The 17757-nt window shown below is 43.2% G+C and overlaps 1 protein-coding gene across 1 annotated transcript in view; it reads left to right on the forward strand.

Annotated features, from left to right (window-relative positions):
- C8A (complement C8 alpha chain) overlaps positions 1-17757 on the forward strand; it is a 63474-nt gene that overhangs the window by 43080 nt on the left and 2637 nt on the right. Inside the window, exons 8-10 of the mRNA XM_003891953.4 lie at positions 8807-8932; positions 10090-10247; positions 14586-14808. Of these exons, the coding sequence (XP_003892002.1) occupies positions 8807-8932; positions 10090-10247; positions 14586-14808 (507 nt within the window). The remainder of the gene's footprint in view (positions 1-8806; positions 8933-10089; positions 10248-14585; positions 14809-17757) is intronic.

Consider the following 17757-nt stretch of genomic DNA (forward strand, 5'->3'; position numbering starts at 1 on the left):
GGAACACAGGGGTGAAACACACAGATCCCTTCCCTGGAGAAATGTGCAGTCAGTTGGGGGCCAAGAAGAACATAATATGATAAATGTTTAAATAGAAACAAATACAGTAGAAGTACAAAGGAGGGAACAACAACCTTTTCTGCCCCTCCCACTTGCTAGACCCTAAAGACATTCAAACCTCGTCTTCCAAAATTACTAGGAGTAGAAGTTTGCCTGGAAGAGAAGGGAGTTGCATGGGAATGGCTGGGGCAGCAAGTAGGTAAGGATGAGTAAAAGGAGATGAATGTCCAGATTCACCCAAAGGCTGGACTCGGTTTTGGAAGGGCTTGCTACTGAGGCCAGGGCATAAATGAGAACAATCTTGGCTGGATTATGCCAGGAATAGTGATGAACACAGTGGCCAGAGTCAGCGTTGGCCTCTCAGAAACCACAGAGGATGGCAAGCTGCAGGAATCATGCAAGGTGAACACTGAAAGCAAGAGGGTCTCTGCATTTGGAAAAGAAGGCCAGCATTTCAGTGAGCAGGTGCAGACCTCCAGCTCATTGTTCACCATTGGGGTGCACTATACTGAGCAATGTACTGGTCCCTGGACTTACCATACTGTTTCTCCTTGATTTGCATATGCTGTTTCTTCTGCCTGGAATTTTGCACCTCTCCCTCTGCCCTTCCTTATTCACTTAGTTTATGCTTATTCGTCCTCAGTTCTCTGCTTAGCTCAAATAGGACTCTTCCAGGTAGTCTTTCTGTCTCCCCAGCACCTGTTTTAGGTGCTTCAGTGTACTCAGCACTTAACTCTGAGTGTCACACTATTGCTGCCGCTTGTGTCCAGCGTGCATCCTGTTAATGTTGCATCCCAGAGTCTTGCCCATTGACTGAGCCTGGCCCACAGCAGAGACTCAGCATCTTTCTAGCTGGGGTGGTTCCAAATCCAAGCCCATGTATGCTGGGCAGTCTCCAGAGCTTTCCTAACACTCTGCAGAGTTGGGGGTGGTGTCCTAAAAGTTCTGAGCTGAATTGAACAGTGAGGAGGGTGAGGTGGGCAGGAACCTTATTGTGAAAGGTCTTATGTTTGTGGCTAAGGACTCTGGGACAGCCCAGCAGGTCTTTTAATTAATTTATTTATTTATTTTTGTGCCTGCTAACTAACCAGTCACCCGAACAGACAGTCACTGGATTCTAACAAGCTCCAGGCTTTATCCCCAGTTACCATGACAACCAGGCTTCATGGTGATGGATGGTATTGATTGACTGACAGACTCCTAGTTTCTTGGCTCTGTCCCTACCCCCCTTAAGTCATCTGCACACACATAGAACTGAGACTCTCAGCACCATCTTTCTGATTTTTTCTTGATTTTGAATTTCCACCTCTAATATCACTGAAAACAGCTTATTACTTAAAGGAGAAAAGCTGAGATGGTGTCAACCTTCTTCCCAGAGCCATCCTTAGCTCTCTTTCCCATAGGCAGTGTAATATGGCATATAGAACAGGGCTTTAGACACAGGCCTTGGTTCAATCCCAATTCTGTTATTTACTTAGTGTATAACCTGGGCAAGTGACAAACTAAGTTAAGTTTAAACTGTTTCAACTTACTCCTTTCTAAAATGGGACTGATTATCCTATTGTGGCATGATGTGTGAACACTGAGTGAGCTAACCCATGAAATATCTCCACCCAGCACATAATAGTGCTTATGAAGTCACCGGGTGCCCTTGTCCTCCCCACTTGCTCCTGGCCTAACCACTTATACTGCAGAAATGCCCATTAAGAAAACCTCATTTTACAAACTCCTCAGCCTCCCTCTTTTTCTAACTTTGCAGATTCCAAATCAGGAGCCAAAAGCCTCAGTGTAGGCTGCAGCATTTCTGGCAACAGTAGTAATAGCAACACTTAACTGCGATTGCTAGCTCTGAACCAGGCACTGTCCTGAGCACATTACATGGCATGGATTAACTCATTCGACACTCACAACAACCCTAGGAGGTAGACAGTATTAAAATCCCCATTGTACAGATGGGAAAACTGAGGCAAGAGAGGTTAAACAATTTGCCCACATGGTCACTGGGCAGGGATGGAATTCCAGCTCAGGCAGTCTCTGTTTCAGAATCTGGCCTTCAGCTATGCTGTCTCTTGTGATGGCTGAAATTATGTAGAAGAATCACAGCCTCTGAAGAGCCCTTATCAAGTAGGACGAAGACGTGGGACTGCAGTCTCAACAGTGCCTCCTTCTTCTGCCTAGCTTCCTTTCTCTGAGCTTCTTTGCAGAATGAGGTAGTCAGGGAATGAAGGGTTTAGAAGGCTCCTTTCAGGACTACCATGGGCTACTCACCACGCATGATGAATGTTCCTCTGCAGAATAACAGTAGCATGATGAAATGGAGCATCCATTGTGTTTGAGTCTGGCATATCTTGCTTCAAGACCTGATTCTTGGGCCTGTTAGTCTTGAGTGACTTTGGCAAGTTACCTAACACTAAAAGCTAGTATTTATTGAACACCTAATTGTGCCAGACACTTTTTAGGAATTCACTTATAGAAACTATTATCATTCCAGTTTTAAAGATTGGGAGTATGAGGCAGAAAGTCATTAAATGAGTTACTCAAGTCACTAACAGAGAAGGTGAATGGTAGAACTCTGACCCCAGAGGTTACACTCTTAATCACCACAACTCCTGCTTTTTCCAATCCTAGTGAGCCTGTAAGATGGGTAAATCCCCCTTGTCCCAGAATACTGTTGAGAGTTTCCAGTGAGATAATGCAGCTGAGTGTGCTTTATAAAATATAGCATGAGATATTAATCTAGCATGAGATATTACAAAGCTGTGATTTGCATCTTCAATTAAAAAAAGATCTGTTGCTCCTAAAATGTTTTAGAGGCATTGTCTATGTAGGCTAAAGTCAGCCAATCCCCAAGCACTCCTGGGGGGGTTGGCACATGCCAGGCTCTGTGCAGAGATTTGCAAACCTAAGAGATGACTTAGAAGTTATAGTCTTATAGGAAGAACAGACCAAGAAATTGACAATCACTAGAGTGAGCTAAATACTATGCTGGAGAGAAGCACACGGATACACTGAGGGCTTAGATATAGGGCCCTTGGGGATTAAGAAAAGGCTGTCTAGAGCTGAGTGGGAGAAGCTCAGTGAAAGAGATAAAGGGATTTTCTAGCACCTGCAAAGGCACCGAGGTACTCATTTTATTCCAGGTGTTTGGGAAGAAGTGTGACTTTTAATGAATAAACAGAAACACAAAGGGGACAGGTGAGTTAGCTGACACCTCCCAACTAGCCCAGCCACAGACTCCAATCATCTTTCCAATGTGATGATAGAAAATAGACTATTAGATTCTCTTTCCCCTTCTGAGGCTGTCTTTGGGGACAACTGATATAGCAAAGCAATGTAGCAGATAAATCATAGCAACATGAATGGTATTTGTTTTTTGCAAAGAGATAAATAATGCACTACACCTGCTGTTTTCCACCTAATGCTTTTAATCTGAGGAATGACAGACTTGCGGTGTTCTGGCACCTTGGAAATCAAGCTGCCTGGTTCTGCCTGAGAGCTGTAGACATGCAGCAGCTCCATGGAGGTGTGAGCTCTCCCACCTGCACCACAGCCAAGACCATGTGGGAAACAAGTAGAAGACATGGTGGAAAGACACATATCCTTTGGGCTCCTAGCCTGTCAAGTAGCCACAGAAACAGCTCACCTTGAGACCAGACTAGACTGAGAAGCAACCCAGCCTCCCGCTACCTCTGTACTTCCTTAGGGATCTCACCTGATTGGCATCTCTCTCTTTTCCACTCTGGAGTTCAAGTCACTTTGGCTTTTCTGAGTAGAATCTTGCTACTGAGGAAACAAGTCCTCTGCAGGGTCTCCCTCATCTCCCATTATACTCCTAGCTTTGTCTGGCTAATCCCTACTTGTTCTACTGGTCTCTGGCTCCTTCTTCTGACCCCCACAGACACCTTCCCTGACCCTGCTGCCCTGTATCAGAGTCCTCCCCCCACACTACAATAATTGTGTGTTTCCTTGTCCATTTCCCCACACTTGACTGTCAACTCACAGAGGTCAAGCACTCTCCTGAGTCCTCCTTATTTCTCAGCTAGCTCTAACACAGTAAAACGTCACTAGGTACTTATCAAAGTTGTCTCAAATGTTCTTAAAGTGTTCCGCTGTGTTCTTAAAGTCTCAGGATCATGACATTAGAGGTCACCTTAAAAGATCACTGGTCTTTTCTACCCTTCAAACCCTACTGTACCCTCACAGGCAAACAGCCAGCCTCAGCTTTGTCCCCTACAATGGTGAGAGCTCACTGCCTGCTGGAACACCTCATCTCTGCTTGACTTCCGACTGTGATAATGATCGACCTTATGCTAAGCCTAAACTTGCCTTCCTGTAGCTTCTGGCCTTTGGGTCCTAGTTCTTGTCCTTGCAACCACACAAATAAACCTAATTCTTCTTCCTCAAGACAACTCTCTGGAGAGTTTAATCCAGTTCTACCGGTCTCTCTTAAAGAGAAATCTTTTTTCCTTTCTTCAGGTAAACATCCTTAGTCACCTCTAATATTTTCAAAAGGATGTGGCTCTGAACACCTTCACCCTCATGCTTGTTCTTCTCTGATAATTCCCTATTTTTAAATTTTATTATGGTAAAAATACTTATCATGAAATCTGCCCTCTTATTCAATTTTAACAGTACAATACAGTGTTGTTAACTATAGGGACATGTTGCTCTCATATCTTATCTTGTATAATTGAGATTATACAAGATAGTTGTATTAGTAATTCTACCTTTCCTCTTGCCCTCAGCCCCTGGAAACCACCATGATACCCTTTGATTCTATATATCTGACTATTGGTATATCTAATATAAGTGGAATCAGGCAGTCTTTATCCTTCTGTGACTGGCTTATTTCACAGAGCAATATGTCCTCAAGGTTCAGTTGTATTGTCACATATGGCAGGGTTTCCTTCCTTTTAAAGGCTGGATAATGTTCAGTGAAAAAAATCATATTTTCTTATTTCATTTTTTAAAGTGTTTTTGCACACAGCTCTGAGTTTCTCTAACCTATGGAGAGGAGAGTGAGATTATTTTCTCCTTCGTTTTACTAATTATAATTTGTACCCTGGTTTCATTACCCTACTGAGCAGGGAGTAATCTAAAACTCTAAGTCCTTTTCTTTTGTTCTCCTGCTAAGCTGTGTCTATTTGCTACTGTGCTTATTCATTTGGTGTTTTGTCTGTAGGGTAGGATGTTAAAGTTTTCCCAATTCAGTCTCATTTTGCTATGCTTGGTGATATAGTTTGACTGTGTCTCCATCCAAATTTCATCTTGCATTGCAGTTCCCATTATCCCCACGTGTCATGGGAGGAACCTGGTGGGAGATAATTTAATCATGGGGGTGGTTACCCTCTTGTGGTTCTCATGATAATGGATGGGTTCTCATGAGTTCTGATGTTTTTATGAGGGGGTTTCCCCCTTTTCTTGGCACTCTTCTTGGTGCCATGTGAAGAAGGACATGTTTGCTTCCCCTTCTGCCATGATTGTGAGTTTCCTGAGGCTTCCCCAGTCATTCTGCACTGTGAGTCAATTAAACTTCTTCCTTTTATAAAATCACCCAGTCTTGGGTATGTCTTTATTAGCAACATGAGAATGGACTAATACACTTGGTCAGTGTATCCACCCAGCCTTTTGAGGGCTTTTTGGATCTTGTTTCTTTAACTGAATTATCCTTGGCTTCTTGTAGTTCTTATTCTGAGTAGATATGATGAAACTGGCTACTAAGTCCATATCCAAGGCATTGACAAAAACATCAACAGAGACAGGATGCCAGAGTCCTGTGGCAAGCCACCGGAGATACTCTGTAGGACCACCATACTCAACATCTGATCCAAGATCCAACGAAGAGGAAACATCTGGGATACTTGTCCAAAAACCCCATTCCTGATTTCATAGAAATATACAATTAGAATTGATAGAGGTTGGGCCTAGTTACCTATATTTTTCAAAAGCACTCCAGATGATCTCAATGTATAGCCTGGGTTGGGACTGATCAACTCCAGAGCTCACTGAGTTCAAAAGCCCCAAACAAACTGCAGTTTGATCTGGTCCAAAATTAAGCCTAAGGAGTGCAGCCTGATGGGATGGGATGGAGCAATGGCAGAGGATTGCCTGGTTCCATGAATATAGTCAGTCTATCCACACTACACACCTATCTGGGCAAGTTCTCTACAATGGCTCCAGACCTTTCTCTGTTCCTTTCACCTCAGACCCCCACCCCCAACTCTTTCTGTTTGTCTCTCTGGTTCTAAGTCCTGGCTTCCAATGCCAGTTTCAACTCCTGGATTTTGGTACCAGGTTTGACTTCCTCTGCCCTGACCCCAACTTGTTAGTGTCATTTTCCCACAGGCTCTCTGTAGACAGCTCTGATTTTGGCATCTCTTACAGCCTCTGAGAGACTCCTTTCTAGCCCTGGCATATTGAAACAAAAAACTCTTGGGATATAGATTGGTCTTCATTTAAGACATGGCCCCTAGCCTGCTGACTTCTCAAGGGCAGGACCTTAGCTTTGCAGATTTACATCATATTCACATTAGTTATATTCTGAAGGTGTCTACATTGCCCAATATGCAATATGCTGGAGATGGTACACAGTAGGTACTTAATACATTTTCCTCTCAGATGGCAGAATTCTTTTGTCTGAGGGAATAACTGAGATTAGTGAAAATACCGCAGGCTTCTAAACATGACAGACTTGAGCATGAATCTCAGCTTCACCATTTCTTAACTGTATGGCCTTAGGCAATATAATTAACCTCATGAACCTCAGGCATCTCAACTATAAATGAAAAGTATGAGCTAAGTGTCTCAGAGTGCTTGGGCTCTCAGGTTCTACGATTCTTTGTAAGTCACAGACTCCCCTTGCTGGCTGGGACCCACTTTGGGGTCCTTAGATGGCAAATCTCTGCAGTCAAGTCGTGCTTTTCAAGTCAGACTGGAATTTTCTTCTCCCAGCAGCACGTGGCAGGCTGTCGCCACATCTTTTATGAGCATAATCACACCACAGGCATCCTCCAGCCACCATTAATCAGCCCGTCCTGTCGCTTTAATTCAGCAGCACTCCACCATCCACCTAAATAATCACTCTGGCTTCTACCTGTGAATTCTTTTCATCCACTTTTGTTTATCACCATTGAAGCATTTTTAAATCAAAACAATTAAATATGCTAAATCTTCCACCAATTAGTAATGCATTAAAAATTAAAAGTGTTTGAATGGAAATGGCAGAAGAAGCCCTTTGCTCAGTGTTGAGTGCTGGTGCTCAGAGCATCACTTTCAACAAGCACTTTCAGCTCAGGAGTGACTCAGAAACTGATATCCAAAGAGTCACAAAGGGCTGCAGCTGAAAGGGGACTTGGAGATGACAACCTCTTCTTTCCATAAATGGGAAACAGAGGCCCACTGGGATCATGGGCCTTTCCTAGGATCATACAGGGTGTTAGTGACTGGAATTTGAATTTAGGACTTATGACTTCTAAGTTTCCTTCCATCAGAAACCCTTACCAAAGGACTCAGGACATTCATTTATTTACTCATTTTTTAAAAATTCATCAATCATTTATTCTGAAAGTACTTACTGAACACGGCACACACCACATTGCTGTGCTAGCAAGACAATGGTGAATTAGATGCAAGTTCTTGACCTCATAGAGTTTGCTGTTTAATGGGGACACAGGCACATAAACTTTGATGCTCAATACTCCCTTGAAAATAGTGAATCTAATCTTTAGCTCAATTGAATGACAGGTCTAAATTATTTTTCCTTTATGGTTGATAGAATAACAGTATGACTGGAAATAATTACTTTGTATAGTTGTAGTTTAAAGGAATGATGTCTCAAAATACAAACTCCTTTAGCTACCGAAAAGGTTGGACTCTGTAGCATGGTCAATATCCCTCCAGTCTATTTATCTAGTTTTATCTTGCCAGCAGACCTAGGATTGGAAACCCAACTTTATTTATTTACATAGCAATGTGGCTTTACTGCTTTAAGAATTATTTTCCTCATCTGCAAAAGTCAGGTTCCTCAGTGGGTCCTCAGATGTAGACAAATACAGATATGGCTAATGTGGGCCTGATAGTCTTTATGGGGTCTGAAGGGCAGGTAAACTTTCCATGGTGATCCATTCATCTTCTAGCAAGACTTTGGCCTCTCTGGGGTGCAGAGAGGACCTGGACTAAAAGAATTGTGAGGAAGACGATCACTCAGGCACAGAGAACATTGGTAGCTCTGAAAAAAGAGGGAATTACTCAGATCCAAAAATGGTTCATGGAGTAAATGACATTTGAATGGAAGCTTTTGGAAAGATGATGGGTGGAAGAGTAGTCTTTGGAAAGATGATGGAAAGGGAGGAGGAGAGGCATTTATAGTAGGGGCAAATATGTTCCAAAGTTCAGAGTAATGGTGCCCATCATGGGCCGGGCGCTGAGGTAGGCATGGGGGCAAATGCAGATGGATGAGATAGAATTATTGCCTCAAGGTGGCTCAATAAAGAATGGTCAAAAGAAAGAGTGCTAGCATTTTTTACCAACTAGTATGTGCAACACATATCTCTTCTCATTTCAAGAATTATTTTGGTTGGAACCATGCAGAAGAGAAAACTGAAACTGGATTAAAGAACCAGGCTTTCAACCCAGGCCTTTTGGACTCCAAACATGAAGCTAGCTTTTACTACTGTGACATAGTTGTACCGTGTCAAGTGTCTTTTAATAACTCAGCATTTTGTGTTTCTCTGTGTCCCTGTTGCAGGTATTACCAGCAGAGATATCATGACATGTTTTGGAGGCTCCTTGGGCATTCAATATGAAGGTGGAATAAATGTTGATGGAGGTTTATCAGGAGACCATTGTAAAAAATTTGGAGATGGCAAAACTGGCAAGTGTTTAGCAATAGATCTCCCAAAAAGAGAAGCCAGGCTTTCCTTTGGACACACACTGGGACTTGGAAGCTATGTTTTTTCCCAGTTGATTTCATTTTATTCAATGATCAGACTGCATAGGTGCTAAATACCCCAAACCAATGACCCGCAGTGGCTCTATTTTGAATCTACCATGGGTTTAAAATCACCTTTGAAGTACTTACCTTTATATGGGGCACCCTCCTAGATTTCAAGTGTTAGACAAAGATCCAAGTAAGAACTAGAATGAAAGGCATCTGGAAAATGGGCTGTTTAAATGAAGGCCCATCATATTATAGTTCAGAGTAAGGAAATAAGGCTGTTGAGAGAGAATATGGTTACCGAGTCCAAGCACAAAGAATAATTATTAGAGAGGGATTGTACAGGAATATTTTATGGCATTTCCTGAACAAGTCAGTTTGGGTGTTCATGTATTCATTTACTCATCCATTCATCAAACAGGTATTGAGATTTTCTTCCCCAAGTGGGAGACACAGAGGATAGAGGGATGATGAAGAAGTTTATAATGTAGTGGGTGGAGTAGATATTAAACAGGTTCAAGCTATTCCCATTGTGTTAGGTTACCTGTGACTCCGGGCCTTAAGTCAAATTGTTTCCTCTCTCTTTCTATCCTCTCTTCATTTACCTGGCAAATACTCACTTACCTTTGTAGACAACTCACCTTTCTTTCTGACTGCCTCCCACACCTCCTACTGTATAGCTGACTAGTTTCTTTCGCTGTGCCCCCATTGAGTCCTATAGTAACATCTATAGCACCTATAATATTTGATTGAACCCATTTCGTATATAGCAGGTACTGAGTAAATATTTGACATATGAATGAATTAGCAAATGAATGAATAAATGAATGACCACCCATTTCCTGTCCCCCTTATCCCCCATGTGGGCCAGGCTGTCCTCATAGTATTTCTCCACTCCAGAGGATGGGACTATTTCTTGAGTCTTGGTCCTTCCCTTCTGCCTTGTCCTGCTAGCTAACCAAGAAGAATAGAAGAACGGTAAACATCTAAAGAAAACATGTAACCTTTCTTCCAAATCTCATTAGTGGGATTTGTCAACCAGTCCTTGGGCTTTTTGGGAAATGAGCTAATGCAGTTTATCCTCTTGATGGCAGAAAGGGCCAGGAAGGCCATGGCTGTGGAAGACATCATTTCTCGGGTACGAGGTGGCAGTTCTGGCTGGAGTGGTGGCTTGGCACAGAACAGGAGCACCATTACATACCGTTCCTGGGGGAGGTCATTAAAGTATAATCCTGTTGTTATCGATTTTGAGGTAAGTCTTTTCGCAGCTGAAGAAACTCTACGTCCATGAGGAATGAAAGTGAAGCAGACCAGATCATTTCATATTTCTTATTATGAGCCCATCAAAGAACAAGATTAAATGTAACGGCACACTGAACTAGTGGCCTTGCTTGTGCCTGACTCCAGGGAGTGCATGACTTCAGACCCGGGCCACGGGAGAGCAGGGATCAGAAACTGACCATCTGGTCAGTGCCCAGTTTTACACTGCTCATCCCAGAAGTTCCTCAGCATGCGTTCACATTAGGCAAATCGTGATTTTTATTTATACATAAAAGACTTTAAAAATCACATGGGCTACATTAGGGGGTGGCAAACTTTTTCTGTAAAATGTCAGAAAGTAAATATTTTAGGCTTCGTGGGACCCATGCAGTCTATGATACACAAATTAGTAGTAGTAGTTCTTCTTCTTTCTCTTCTTCATCAAATCTCTTAAAAAAAGATAAAGGTCATTCTTACCTCAAAGGCCATATAAAAATAAGCTGTCGGTTAGACTTGGACCCAGGCTGTAATTTGCTACCACGCTCCAAAGTTATCTCATCTCCCCATTGCAGGAACTTCAGGCATAGATACTATTCCCTCCCATTAAAAAGTTTAGGAAACAGGCTCTGAAAAATCAAGTGAAAATGTTTGAGGTCATAGAGCTCAGAGGTGGCAATGCTTGGATTTCAGACGTTTGGACTTCATACCCAGTTCTCACTTCTCTCTGTCCTAGCACCTCCCTTAAAGCAGTGTCTCTCAACTACTAAGGGCAGTTTTGCTCCACAGAGGAAATTTAGCAATGTCTGGAGATGTTTTTGATATTTTTGTCACCACCCACAGTGGGGCAAAGGAGGTGTTACTGGCATCCAGGAGGCAGAGGCCTGGGATGCTGCTAAACGTCCTTCCATGCACAGAACAGACCCCACAGCAAAGAAATATCTGGCCTCAAGTGTCAATAATGCCAAAGTTGAGAAACTCTGCCTTAGATGCTTAACTTCACAAAGTATGGAAAACTCTATTCTAATCACAAAGAAGAAGTAATTGTTCTAGCAGTTGCCAAACTACTTCTGTGAATATGCGGTGTAGTCCGTTCAAAATAAGACTGCATTTTAGACTTTGAAGCAAAAGATCATCATTTTCTCCCTACCCTTTTCTATTTTTCTACATATATTTAAAATCCCAGATATGGATATAGTCTTCCTCTTAAAACATATACCTATAGTTACCTATAGTTAAACCTGGAAGTCTATTCTAACACCCTGGTTTCTGTGAAGAAAGAGGTCAGATGGATTAACCTTGATTTCATTTCTTCTTCAATAAGTAAGAGACCATTTTCACGCAACTGTAATTCACATAGAGTTTGAAAATTGATATCATCAAGCTATTAGTGATTTGAGCAAAAACTGTAAAATTGATATCAGGAGTAATATACAAACTTTCACAGGCAAGAGGGGAACTTGGTGTTTGCCTTGAGAAAAACTTCCCTGGGAAGACTGAGGGTCATCATTTGGAGAAGACCACTACAGTCTTTTGGAAAAAAGAGCCCAGGCTTTGGCAGGGTTGGGTGGGAGGGAGGGGAAAGACATAATTTAGGTCAGAGCTCAGCCGCTTTTTCAACGTGTGACCTTTGACAAGTTACTTCCCTCAGTGAGCCTCAGTTTCCTGCTCTATCACATAGAGATATTTCACAAGACTCAGGAGATCAGAAGTTACTTAGTAAATGTCAGTTGAAGAAACAGGTTCAGCACAATATCTCAAAGTTGGCAAATGATAGAGTCCAGCTCCAGTCATGTTTGACTGACACTAACATCCTCAGTCTCTTCACAACTCATGTTGCCCCCTGAGAAGTTCGGACTCGATGCATTAAGCCTCGGGCAGGCTTTACAGCAGGGAAGTAACACAGCTAGCACTGTGCTTTAAAAAGAGAATGCTCACAGGGAAATAAAGGATGATTTGAAGAAGAGAGAGATTACAGACAAGGGGACCAAGTAAGGGTTATTTGGAGCCTGATGTTCAGAGTGGAAACAGCATCTTATTCACTTGCATATCCCCCAGAGTTCAGCAGTGCTTATTTATAGCACGAACCTAAAGTTCATGATTGTAGGAGTCCTGTTATGTTACGTTTGTGTTATGTTATTTTGCTGTGTTGTGTTGTGTGATATATTACTATGTGTTGTTTTGTGTTGCTATATTGTATCATTTGACCTCTGAGTCTTTTTTCTCATCTGCAAAACAGAAACAAGATCACTGCCAATACATTTTCAAGCTCTAACATCCTAAGACCCCTTTTCTCCACCTCTCTCCCCTCCTTTAAGTCCACCAGTCCACCCTGTGGAATGGTTTCTCTCTTCCTGTGGTTCCTGGGAGGGAGAGATCTGAGGTAGGGAATGGGGTGCTGAGCCCCACTAGAAGGTCAAAGAGACCTCTGCGTGCTTAATGGTCCTGGCCTTCCCTGGAACTAAGAGTCATCTTTGACCAGGCCAAAAGGGCAGACTATTCTACGCTGACTTCCTAACAATGGGACTGAATTCCCTGAATTTCCAGTAAGTGGTTTACTCCCCTTGGCTGGGGGCCCTACCAATCCTGATATTACCTGCCTGCTGACCTCAACCGCAGCCCCTGACCACAGGCCAAAGTCTGTTTGCCACAGGTCTTTCTGTACACACTTCCAGGAACTCAGTCAAAGCTATTGCCAGTGCCCTTAGTTGATTTCTGTTTCCAGGGAAGTGAGACTACCGTAATGTGGCTCAGTACTACTGCTGACTTGCTCTGTGACCTTGGCAAATCACTTCCCCTTGGGGGACCTCAGGTTCCTCTCCTTAAAATGAGAGATCTGGAGAAGTTCCTTCCTTTTATGAGTGTATTAAAATGTGTAACATTATAAGCATGCTGCGGATAACCATATGTACATGCAATTTGAAAAACACAGAGTTTGGGGTTTTTTTTGTTTGTTTGTTTTGGGGTTTTTTTGTTTTTTGTTTTTTGTTTTTTGGTTTTTTTTTACTATTATCACATTCAACTAACAAAAATGGTGCTTTATTTTTTTGTCATTCGTCCCTTGTACAGTAGTATCTCACATTCAGTACTTCTTTACATCCTCATAAGAAATCTGGAAATTAAGTATTATTCCCATTTTCTAGATAATGAAGATTAGACTTAGACAAGGACAGTTAGGCCACATAACTGGAAAGTGAACCACATTTACTTAGCTTTTACCATGTGACAGGCCTTTCCCCTATATCATCTCCCTTAATCCTCACAATAATCCTGGAAGGTGCGATGACTGTTCTCCCTTTACAGATGATGAAGGAGGCTCCGTGTGTCATGTGCCAAAGATCACACAATTGGAAGCAGCGTAGCTGGGGTTTGAAGTCAGGTTTTCTGGCTCCAGATTCAATGCTCCTTGTGCTTCATCTACTGCTTCTCAGTTGAGGCAATTGTTTCCCCCAAGGAATATTTGGCAATGTCAGGAGACAGTTTTGGTTTTCACAACTGGAAGGGGGCTGCTGGCAGGTAGGGGGTAGAGACCAGGGACTCTGCTAAACAGCCTACAATGCATAGGACAGCCCACTCCTGCCAATAAAGAATTATCCAACTTGATACGCAGTAGTGCCAAGATTGAGAAACCCTGAACTATGGTCATGCCTGGAATGGGTTGCATCAGTTGTAAATAATCCCTACCCAGCCACATGTAGCTGCCACAGTTACACCATTAGGGGAATTGCTCAGCAATGACAACAACACTACCTGTCAAGGGTTTTATTAATTCCTTCATTGAAGACTGATGATCAAAACACACTTTTCCTGCTTCCTAAACATGGTAGAGGGAACAGATGAGCTGGCACAAATAACTGCTAAGCTCACTTGGGATTGGGAGTGCACAGGTTTCAGAGTTAAGTGGGTGATTCTCGTTAGGAATGTACATATTGCTCCAGAATTATTGTGAGGATTAAGGGAGATGATATAGGGGAAAGGCCTGTCACATGGTAAAAGCTAAGTAAATGTGTCTCACGTCCTAGCTGTGTGGCCTCGGACTTTTAACTGCCCCTCTCTAAACCTGATCTACATTATTATTTCTTAATAATTGTGTGTTTCTGAGCCAGTCACTTAAACACTTTGAGCCTCCCTTTCTTCTGCTGGGAGCTGAGGAGTTTGTTTAGTGCCTATGTCACAGAGTGGCTGTGAGGATCCAAGGTGGTGGGATAAGTTGAGTGTCTGTGTCTGTGCCTGGCATGTATCAGGCCTTCCAGAAGCTTGATGTTCGGTTCTTGCGCTCTGGGAAAGTAGACAGAGCCCAGGGAGGGGTGCTGTGTTCTTTCTGTGCCCACAGATGCAGCCTATTTATGAGGTGCTGCGGCACACAAGCCTGGGGCCTCTGGAGGCCAAGCGCCAGAACCTGCGCCATGCCTTGGACCAGTATCTGATGGAATTCAACGCCTGCCGATGTGGGCCCTGCTTCAACAATGGGGTGCCCATCCTCGAGGGCACCAGCTGCAGGTGCCAGTGCCGCCTGGGTCTCCTGGGCCCTGCCTGTGAGCAAATACAGACAGAAGGTAAGGTCTGTGCATCCCCACCCAGTTCCAGCCCAGCCCAGCTCAAAGGGGCCAGTGCAGAAAGGACTTTTGGGGTTCCCAGCCCCTCCTTTCTGAGCCCTCCTAGCCACTACCCAGGAGCCACCCTTGACAGTTCTATTAATCATCCATCACACTTAATAGTTCTTGTACTTTGTCCTTGCCATCAAGACCTTTTCTCAGATGAGAACTGTTTTTCACCAAGATGTTTATGGACACCAGGATTCATTTATAGAGGAATAAACTAGTTTCCTAGTTTATTCATCACAAATTAGGTGGCTTACAACAACAGAAGTATATTGTTTCAGACTTCTGGAAGCTAGAAGTCCAAAGTCAGGTGTGTTGGCTAGGTTGGTTCCTGCCAGAGACTGAGGGAGTGTGTGGTCCATGCCCCTCTCCTACCTTTTGGTGGTGGTCAGCAATCCTTGGCATTTCTTGGCTTGTAGATGCATCACTCCAGTCTCTGCCTCTGTCTTCATGTGGCATTCTTCCCTCTATAACTCTGTTTCTCTTCTTATAAGAACCACCAGTCATTGGGTTGGAGCCCACCCTAATCCAGCATGACCTCATTTTAATGTGATTTCATCTGCAAAGATCCTATTTCCAAATAATATCATGTTCACAGGTAACAAGGGTTTGCCTTCAACATATCTTTTGGGGAAGCACGATTCAACTCACTAAAAGAGATAGGTAGTTGTCATTTCAGTGTAAGGAGTTATGACTAAAAACAAGGTTTGGGCAAGGAAAGTTAAACGCAGATAGCTGCGATATGAACCAACTTGTACCAGGGAAGAAAGTCATCAAACAAGCATTAAAAGTCCATCACTTAAAAATGAAGAAGTCTGAGGACGTGGATGTACATCTCAGACACTTTACGAATTCACTGTGAGACACTGATTATTCACGTCTTTCTGGGGCTTAGCTTTCTCATCTATGTTCCCTTTTAGCCCCAAGAGTCTCTATGCATGTTCCAATTCCTAAGCTCCCAATTTTTCAGGCATATGAAACTGTTTATATGAAAATGATGGCAAAATGTATCAGCTACCTAATCAATGTATATGTTAACCTAAATTGGCTGTTGCAATGAAGAAAACACAAAGGGAAAAACAAAGAAGTCTGGATGGGCAAACCCAATGTATTACAATTGACTCCAGAAAACAAACAGTTGAAGCACAGGGTGGAGGGGGCTGAAGCCATGTAGCCCAATGGCCATGTGAAAGAAACAGGCCAACCATTAGTCCCAGTTCAGTCAGTGGGAGCCTGATACAGATGGCCCCAGAGTGATAGATGGGTTAACAGAAGTCAAGAGCCCAGGATAAGATTCTTCTCTGGCATACCAAGATCTTTGTTCTTGGTGTCACATTTCACCAGATACTGGCAAAGCAAAGCAGGCAACCCAGGGAAGTGGGAAGGCTCAAACCTATGTACTAAGAAGATCTGGAAAGATTGGGAACTTTTGGCGTGAAGAAGAAAGACTCAGGAAGGACAAGTTCCATATAAACCACTATATGGGAGGACATGTTTTCTATGGCCACTGAGATTAGGTTGTAGGACTAAAGGAGAGAAGCTATAGCAAAGGGATTAGGGCTTAATGAGGGAGGACTTTCTTCTGCATGTACTGTGGCAGGAGTGATGGAAGGGGATAGATGACCACTTTTCAGGAAATTGTAATGAAAGAGATTCATTCTTCCATGGGATGGTTGGGCAAGACAGCCTCAAGGTCCTTCCTACCCCCAGAATCTCTGAGTCTCTGACCTAAACAAGGGAGAGCAACATGGTGAGCAGTCGGTAGTTTGAAGCTTAAAATCTTTGAATGCAAAATTGAATTTAAATATTTTAAGCTTCAAACTACAAATACCAATTTCTTTAGGATACAAGGGGATCTTTATGCAGTAGACCTGGTTTTAAAATGAGATGATGGTGAGTTATTATTTCCTCTTTGAGAGAGTAGTTCTAAGTAGGAGGCAGGATAGCATAGCTCAGGTATCAAACAGATCTTTAGTTTTTTGTTTTTGTTTTTGTTTTTGTTTTGAGATGGAGTCTCACTCTGTCACCCAGGCTGGAGTGCAATGGCGTGATCTCGGCTCACTGCAACCTCCACCCCCCAGGTTCAAGCAATTCTCCCACCTCAGCCCACACTCCCCCACCCCCACCCTGAGTAGCTGGGACTACAGGCATGCACCACCATGCCTGGCTAATTTTTGTATTTTTACTAGAGATGGGGTTTTGCCATGTTGGCCAGGCTGGTTCGAACTCCTGGCCTCAAGTGATCTGCCCGCCTCAGCCTCCCAAGGTGCTGGGATTATAGGCGTGAGCCACCGCATTCAGCCCAGATCTTTAATTGCTAAGCTGCCAATTTCCATCTGGGCATACCCTCTAAAATGAGATTGTATTGGAACCTTCTCAAAGGTTGTGTTGAGGATTAAACTAGTTAACACTCGTGGTAGGCTCTGTTATAATAAGAAAAAGATGAGACAGCTTCATGTGGGATGTTTCATTGGTAGAGGATTGTTCTGGGTTGTTACTTGTTACTTCTTCAAATTCCTCCTTTGGTGGCAAAAGGGAATAGAATCTGAGCTGCCTGTGTCCTGTGGGAGATACGCTGAAAGAGATAAGCCAAGAGGGTGAGTGAAAGCCAAAGACCTTAAAAAGGAGCCTGCAGAGAATACAAACCAAGGAGACCAACTCCCAGGGCCAGTTCCATCTTCCATGGAATTGCAGATTCCAGTTTCCTTGTGAGAATTAGAAAAAAGGCACTGCCTGGTAGGTGGGTGAATTGGGAGAGAAAAAGAAAACCACTCTGGATTGATACAGCACAGCTCAAGGGTCCAGGGCTTTCCTGACTTCCCAAGCAGGGTATGGACTGGGTTGCAGCCGCCATTTTCCCATTGGCTAGGCAGCATTCCCAAGGGGACCAAAGATCAATAAACA

The sequence above is a fragment of the Papio anubis genome, chromosome 1 (genome assembly GCF_008728515.1).
Source record: "Papio anubis isolate 15944 chromosome 1, Panubis1.0, whole genome shotgun sequence".
NCBI classification, from domain to species: Eukaryota; Metazoa; Chordata; class Mammalia; order Primates; family Cercopithecidae; genus Papio; species Papio anubis.